Source organism: Theropithecus gelada, chromosome 9 (assembly GCF_003255815.1).
Source record: "Theropithecus gelada isolate Dixy chromosome 9, Tgel_1.0, whole genome shotgun sequence".
Lineage (NCBI taxonomy): Eukaryota > Metazoa > Chordata > Mammalia > Primates > Cercopithecidae > Theropithecus > Theropithecus gelada.
The window spans coordinates 100,774,632-100,783,182 of NC_037677.1; the positions used below are offsets into that span (position 1 = coordinate 100,774,632).

General features: G+C 38.8%; 1 protein-coding gene across 1 annotated transcript in view; it reads right to left on the reverse strand.

The window, feature by feature from the left end:
• Nucleotides 1-8,551, reverse strand: part of CFAP43 (cilia and flagella associated protein 43) — a 108,566-nt gene that overhangs the window by 11,548 nt on the left and 88,467 nt on the right. Inside the window, exons 29-33 of the mRNA XM_025396840.1 lie at nt 7,022-7,129; nt 5,386-5,472; nt 4,312-4,400; nt 2,259-2,472; nt 1,116-1,228 (exon numbers count right to left, since the gene is read on the reverse strand). Coding sequence (XP_025252625.1) covers nt 1,116-1,228; nt 2,259-2,472; nt 4,312-4,400; nt 5,386-5,472; nt 7,022-7,129 — 611 coding nt within the window. The remainder of the gene's footprint in view (nt 1-1,115; nt 1,229-2,258; nt 2,473-4,311; nt 4,401-5,385; nt 5,473-7,021; nt 7,130-8,551) is intronic.

Sequence of the window (8,551 nt, forward strand, 5' to 3'; positions counted from 1 at the left end):
CCTCTTCCTATTGATGCAGAATTACACCTGGGTTGCTCAAAGAATGGTATGGACAGAAATACATTTATAGATTTTTACTTTAGGATTAAGAAAAGATTGTATAATTTTGACTGTAATAAAAGTAAAGTAAAAATGAAGAAAATAGAGACACTTTTAAATAACAAATCTGGCCGGGTGCAGTGGCTCATGCCTGCAATCCCAGCATTTTGGGATGCCAAGGTGGGTAGATCATCTGAGGTCAGGAGTTCGAGACTAGCCTGGCCAAAATGGCGAAACCCTATCTCTACTAAAAATACAAAAATTAGTGGTGACAGGCGCCTGTAATCCCAGCTACTTGGGAGGCTGAGGCATGAGAATCTCTTGAACCTGGGAGGTGGAGCTTGCAGTGAGCCAAGATCGTGCCACTACACTCCAGCTTGTGTGACAGAGTGAGGCTCCATTTCAAAATAAATAAATAAATAAATAACTCTATTAAAATTCTGAACTTATTTATTGATTTCTGATACTATATTAAGAATATTTAATATGTAAGTTACTTAACAAATCTATTTCTGGGCAATTCATATTCCTCACTATAGCCTAGATCTAAAAATGATGTGTAACAATGAATTTGGGAACATCAGAGAAGTATTTATCGATGAGGCTATAAATATAGCCAAAAAATGAAGCAAGGACTTAAATATCTTAATCATTTAGTCAACAACAAGTTCCCCTAGAGAAAAATATATCAGTTGGCTGTGTGTCTACATGGAAAGTTCTTAGATGTCTGATTAATTTTCCACACGGTTAGCTTATATGCCTCGAGCCCCAAAGTACTGACTGGAAGAAACAGGTTCTTTGTGTTTTTATGTGGAAGGGGCTGACTTAAAACAATACTAAGATTTTTCTGAAACTTGCTTATTTGTAAGAAGAGCAACAAAACGTGGGAAAGTTCCATCCTGAATCAAGGTCTTATGTAACAAAGCACGCTTTTTAAAATGCAAATTTTAAAGCACAGTGCTGGAAGGGAGATAGCTGTAAAGCAGTCAGTAGGCCTTCTCCCCGGTGATAACACAACCTGACTGAGCCCTAATTAGACTTTGAATAGGTGAACATGAAAGAAAACTTCAAATTACAGGATGAGTTCATGGAACACTCTCTCAATCTCCTGTTGCACCTTCTCTTCCTCCTCAACTCTTTTCCGGAGGAAAGTTGCCATTTCCAATAAGTCAGCTGCTTTCTGCTTTACCTAAAGAAACCGAGCCAGAAACATGTCAGAACATATGGAGCTTCAATTTTAGACAACATACATCTTTTAACTTTTTAAACTTAAAAACCTTAACAGGTCTATCTTTCAAAGAAAGTAATAAACACTTAAATTTAAATGTCTAAAACTTACATGGCATGTAACAATTTGAACAATTTGAAAAGTATCAAATTTGCTTCTTTGTGAAAATCAAGTATGCAAGCAACTATAAATTCTTTTATATCTTATTTTTAAAATTTGTTCTCATCACTTTAAATGAAACTATAGAAACAGGTACTTTAACAAAAATATGCCAGCCTGATGCATGTGGGCACTAAATTTAGGGAATTTGGGGAAGTGGTCAAGAAGCAACAAAAGGAAGGATTCTCTTCCCAAATAAACACACTCTTAAATTTTTACTCATTGCTACATTCTAGCAAAACTATAAAGTTGGCTCTGCTGAGCCAAATATAATTCTAATCTATGCAAAATGAGATAACCTACAACAGTGCTGTCCAAGAAAAATATAATGCGAGCCATAAATGTAAGTCACATATGCAATTTTAAATTCTGTAGTAACCACATTATAAAAAGTGAAATCAAAGAGATGAACTTAATTTTACTAATATATTTTAATTCATTGTGTCCAGAATATTATCACTTCAACCTACAATCAATATAAAAATATTAATGAGACATATTTCTTTTTGTTCATATTAAGCCTTCTAAATCTGTGTATGTTACAGCACATGTTACAGCACATCTCAATTAGGACTGGCAATATTTATTTCAAGTGCATAGTAACCTTGTGGTTAATGGACACTATTTTGAATGGCACCAATCTAAAAGCAACAGGCCTACACTTAGCCTTCAATAGCACCAGGGTTAATATAGTATTTCATTATCTTATTACTATGACCAAATACTACCCTAGCAGGGAAACCTAAATAATTAGCTTTTTTGGTTACACTGACCAATGTAAACTATGTATTTGATATTAGTACACTAAAAATTAAATTAAAATAGTATATACTTTCTGTTCATTTTCCACTTTTGCTCGTCTTGTCATACAGAAGTGATTCCAGACCAAAGGGTTCAAGCCTTCTGGCATGTTACTAATATTGTCCAACTCATCCATGGCTTTCATTAACTGGGCAAAGGCATCCTTACTCAACTTGCCAGATCCTGGTAGTTCTCCAAAAGGGACAGCACTGGTTGTTTCTGAGTGCGTTTTCTGTTTGGAAATCCTGGTATTACCAAGAAAAGCCCATCAACATTTCACATTCTCACAAAAACATCAATGTGAAACAATTAGGCCCTTAGCACAGGCATAACACATTGTATGACTCTTCCCTTTGGCATGTGAGGGCTGGTAGGTGGGTTATTCCACAGATAAAGGGATCCACTTTGCCCTGCTTCCGTACTCTCCAGGTTCTCAGACGTGACCTTGGCTAGACTACAGATGTCTCCAACTACTGTCAGCACTGACAGACAGCCGTACCTGTGCTAGGAGATATTTCCTTTCTGTATACCGTAAGCAGGCAAATAAATCAACCCATCGTTTCACCTCAGCCTCCCAAAGTGTTGGGAATACAGTGGTGAGCCACCACCTGGCTAACTCTGTTTCTATCTACATTAATAGATTAGTTTCATTTCCCTGTGCTTCAGCTGGAAAGGGAAGAAGGGTACAAAGATTTGGGCAAGGCACTCACTATCAAGATGCTGTACAATACACTGAGGTTCAAACTATATTATCATCCCCATTCTCTAGATAAGGAAAGTCAGCCTTGGAGAGAAGCTCATGGCCCAAGGCTATCGGTCTGACAGGTGATGGAGTTAGGATTTAAAGTTGATTCTGTTTGACATGAAAGCTTGTGCTTTCCCACTGCTGCAGGAGGTCTCACTTCTTTTTCCACAAGGAGAAGGTATATAATCGGGCTACTCATCGCTCACTCTTTTAAAAATAAGAAAACCGCCGGCCGAGGTGGCTCACACCTATAATCCCAACACTTTGGGAGGCTGAGACGGGTGGATCACGAGGTCAGGAGATCGAGATCATCCTGGTCAACATGGTGAAACCCCGTCTCTACTAAAAACACAAAAACTAGCTGGGCGTGGTGGCGCGCGCCTGTAATCCCAGCTACTCAGCAGGCTGAGGCAGGAGAAACGCTTGAACCCGGAAGGCGGAGGTTGCAGTGAGCCGAGATCGTGCCACTGCAGTCCAGCCTGGGTGACAGACAGAGACTCCATCTCGAAAAAAAAAAAGAAAACCAAAACAATAGGCATGTTCTAGGTTAAATTTCCTAGGTTGCCTGTAACCTGTCTGAGTCTGTATCTCAAACACAAATTAGCTGACTATATCTTTGTGACAAACTCCATGATTTCTAGATTACATTTGATTGAAAACTATGAAAATCTGCATTTATAATGGTGGAAGTCAGTGATACTTTCTTAGAACTCTTTTCAAATGGCTATTTTCAACCATTTATACTGGCATGTTTCAAACTTTGAGCACAAGCACATGAGATACTCTGAGGAAAAGCAATTTGTGGTCAAATAAGTTTGGAAAACACTGCTTACTCTGTACCTTATACTTGGAGATCCAAAGGCCAACAATAAATTCTGCAGTAAAAGAAAAGCTGCTTAACTTCCGTTTTTTAACCCAGTATCTTCTCCAAACTTACTTAGTCCTGGAAGCCTATTACAAGTAGTTCCAATTTATACATCAGGGAACTTGTGTTTGTTTGAATGCACTTTAGAAGAAAACTATTTTTAAATCTGTGTGCCAACTATGATGTAAGAGGAACTTCCTTAATGTATAAAGCAGAACCTACAATAGCACTATGCTTACACAGATCCTTAACTGTTTTTAAATAATGAAAATAAATCATTATTCTCTACCTTAAGATATAGACTTAATCTCAAAAAATACTGAATTATGATCAAAACCCTTAAACATCTCCACCTAAAAGATATTATACTGAATAATTCCATTTAATTGGGAGAAAAAAGCTGAAATCTAGTAACACTCCTCTTTATTTGCAAACTTTTTTTCTCAGAAACACAATAGTGATGGAGAAACAAACCTTGGTCGGCGTTTAAAAAGTTTGTACAGTATATCCACTTGATGACCGGGAATTTCAGAAAATTCCTTTTTAAAGCTGCGATCCATAACCTAAGGACAAACATGTCATTCTGAGGATTGCAACTTGGTCTGGAAACCTTTTATTTGCTGACAATACTCTTCAAAATACAGGTGGTAGCACTTTGGTTTTAAAAATCCATGAAACCTTGATTTATAAAGTTGTTAGACATTAACCATTCTCTGTGCGAAGATTTGTTTAGATAAGAAGCATGTAAGTGTATTAAAAATATTATTTCATATAACAGGTCTTAGAAATCATCCAGAAGTTTCCCAAAGAAGTGTCCCAAAAGATATTTACCCAAAAAACATGCATGTTACTCTATTTTTTTTCTTTTCTATTCCATTCTGTTCCATCTGTCTTCTTTATGCTAGTCTATCCTATTCTTTTCCATTATAAAACTACTAAATCGATTTCATGGCCAAGTAATGGGGTCCGCAACCTAAAGTTTGAAAAGCCTTAAAGGCTAGATGATTGCCCTGTATTTTGTATAAGAGAAAGCTTAGACCAGAGAAGCTTATAAAAATTCATTTTGGCCGGGCGCGGTGGCTCAAGCCTGTAATCCCAGCACTTTGGGAGGCTGAGACGGGCGGATCACGAGGTCAGGAGATCGAGACTATCCTGGCTAACACTGTGAAACCCTGTCTCTACTAAAAAATACAAAAAATTAACCAGGCACGGTGGTGGGCACCCGTAGTCCCAGCTACTCGGGAGGCTGAGGCAGGAGAATGGCGTAAACCCGGGAGGCGGAGCTTGCAGTGAGCTGAGATCCGGCCACTGCACTCCAGCCTGGGCGACAGAGCAAGACTGTCTCAAAAAAAAAAAAAAAAAAAAAATTCATTTTACACATGGATTTTCAAAAATATACGATGCCATAGAATGAAGTTCACCCATAGCTGAGAATTAAGTGGGAGAACAATCTGTGAGAAAATTATATTATATCCCCTTTAACCTTCCTCCAGTCCAGGCAGCAACAACTCTACTGCATTGTCGAGTGGGTAAGACAATGACTCTCACTTTATCTTCTGCCAGTAAGTTGTCATAGTGCTCCTTGTACACATCCAGGTCTTCTCTTGATTTCCGAACAGCTTCTGAAGTCTGGCTCTATAACAGCATCAGGAATAGTGGATTGTAACTGGAGACTTTGCAGCATAAACAAAAATCTTGGGGATACTAAAAAGAGCAAGGAATTTCCCAGTACAAGAGAAATATGCCTGTGAAGTATTCATTATAGATAAGATTTATAGAAGAAAATAAACCAATTGGGGACTTTGAAAGAACACCCAATCACCTGTTTCTAAGTACAGCCAACTCTGTGTATGAGCGTGTGAGTGTCTGTGGAGCACACTGCAGTCTTGGTAGGTCAGCGTGGAGGATGAAGGTGCATAGGCTTCGAAATCACATGGATGTGGGTTCTGAGAGACTGGATATACATGCAAACAAGGGCCAGTCCACATGCAACAACAGAACTCTGACGTACAACCTCTATAATCATCAGCTGGGAAACAAAATAACCATAGCCTTCATAAGGATTGGCCTCAGACTTTCAGGGCTTGATCATAACCACCAGCTTCTATAATTTTGTCCCCATTTCCAACCTAGGACCATCCAGAGAAAGACAAATATGTTCCCTAAACCAGTCAAATGAGTTGTCCCGCTTCTAATTGGTTTGCCTCTAGCTTCCTCATGCCAACAACTTCCAATCATGTTGCACCTGAAGCCCTCCCTTCTTTGCACTATAAAGCTTTCCTACTCCTTTCCTGACTTTGAGTCTGCCAAAAGCAACTGACGGTGGACGAGTCCCTTGCTGTGCCAAGCTCTGAATAAACAGTGTCTACTCATTTGCATTTGGATGGTCTTCATTTATTCCCACAGTTCCAGCTACTGCTCTCTTACACACCAGTGGCTGACTTCGGCATGTTACCCACGCTCTCTGAGATGGTATCCTCATCTGTGAAAGAAATCCAGTATGCTGCAGGGTCGCTATATGTAAAGTTGTATTTAGAATGGGCTTTGCATATACTGTTTAATAGGCTCTTAGAAAAAAAGTTGAATTCATGTCATTTATAAGTCACACATTCATAAATGCTCTTTACTAATACTACTAATAAAAGCTGACATTTGTTGAAACTTATTATATGATAAACATTTGGTATTCATTGTCTTTTTGAGCCATATCTATCCATGCTCATATTTAGAGTTTTTCATAATACAACAGTTTTTCATTCCATACGCGAGCCCATTGCTTACATCTTAGTAAATCTTAGCGTGTCAAATGGCCCAGAGAGAAAAACATTCCCTAAATAAGAGCTTGTAAGCAGCTTAAAAGGTTATATGCCTTGTCCAAGGTCCCACAGCCAGTGCTTTCAACCATGAAGCTATATGGCCTCATTTTATAAACCATGTCATACGAAAGCTACACAGTTCTTTTGGCTACATGATTGCCGACGCAGAATCAAATAACTTTATCAACAGATTGGAATGGTTACTTTCACCTGGCCCTGGAGCAAAGTTGCAGACAGGGAGTCAAGGGATGCACATGGTTACATAGGAATGGTGGAAGGAAGGAAGGGTCTAGACACATGAGCTCTTGCTAAATGAGGGGCATGTCTATCAGAAAATGCTTGTATTCAGATTTCAGACATATTCTTACTTTCTCGAGCTGTTTCCTTGTAAGGTAGTTGTTCAGGAATTTTTCTCTGGAGCTTAATTCTTCATCCAACAGTAAAGAAAATGCAAGGTTACTTATTTTCAATTCCTCCTGTAGAAATATTTAAGAAAAAGGTTGGTGGAAATACTTCTACCTGAGACAATATTTTCTATAGACTTGGCACTAATCAAGCAAGTTTATGACATATAGATAAGAGAAATATTTCAAAGAAAAAGGTAATACAGCTTATTGAAATAACTTTAGTTATTTATTTTGCCTTTTTCATAATTTCATTGTAAGGTAATCACATATACAAAAAATACATAACATGAACATATAATTTAAGGGATTATTATAATATAAGGCAAACACCCTTGTTAGCACCACTTATCGCAAGAAACAGAAGCTTACGACTGCAGTTGCTTCTTCCAGGAGTCCTCATCAAAATCTCAACCCCAGTACTAAACACTGTTTTGACTTTTATCATACATTGTGTTTCTTTGTAGTTTTATTACCCAGGGGTGTATAATGCTGTAGTTTGGATATTTGCCCCATCCAAACTGCATGTTGAAACGTGATCCCTGGTGCTGTAGGTGGGGCCTAATGGGAGGTGTTTGGGTCATGGGGATGGGTCCCTCATGAATAGATCAATTCCCTCCCTCAGGGGTGAGTGAGTTTATACTCTGTTAGTTCCCCTGAGTGCTGATTGTTAAAGAGAGCCTGGCACCCCCCTGCACCCTCTCTTGCTTTCTCTCTGACCATGTGATTTCTGCACACGCCAGCTCCCCTTCACCTGTCATAAATGGAAGCTGTCTGAGGCCCACATCAGATGCCCAATCTTGAACCTTCTAGCCAGCAGAATTATGAGTCAGATAAACCTCTTTTCTTTATAAATTATGCAGCCTCAGGTATTATTTATAGCAACACAAAACAGACTAAGACAGAAACTTAGCCACTACAGTATAACTTATTCATAATTTTTTTTCGTGTCTTTTAAATCTCTTACTACCTGGATGATGAAATAATTTGTACAACAAACTCCTGTGACTTGAGTTTACCTATATAACAAACCTACACATGTACCCCTGAACTTAAAATAAAGGTTAAAAATAAAATAAATCTCTTATAATCTTCATGTTCCCTTTCATTTCTTTTCCTCACATTTGTAGTTATCAGCAGTCTCTGTAGCATTGCATAGTCTGGTTTTAATGCCTGTATATTCATGGTGTAGTTTATCAAGGCTTTATTCTTTTTATTTCTTGAAAAATGGCAGCTGGGTCCAGAGGCCTGATCAAATCTAAACTTGATCCTTTTAACAAGACTATAGGCCGGGCGCGGTGGCTCAAGCCTGTAATCCCAGCACTTTGGGAGGCCGAGACGGGCGGATCACGAGGTCAGGAGATCGAGACCATCCTGGCTAACATGGTGAAACCCCGTCTCTATTAAGAAATACAAAAAACTAGCCGGGCGAGGTGGCGGGCGTCTGTAGTCCCAGCTACTCGGGAGGCTGAGGCCGGAGAATGGCGTGAACCC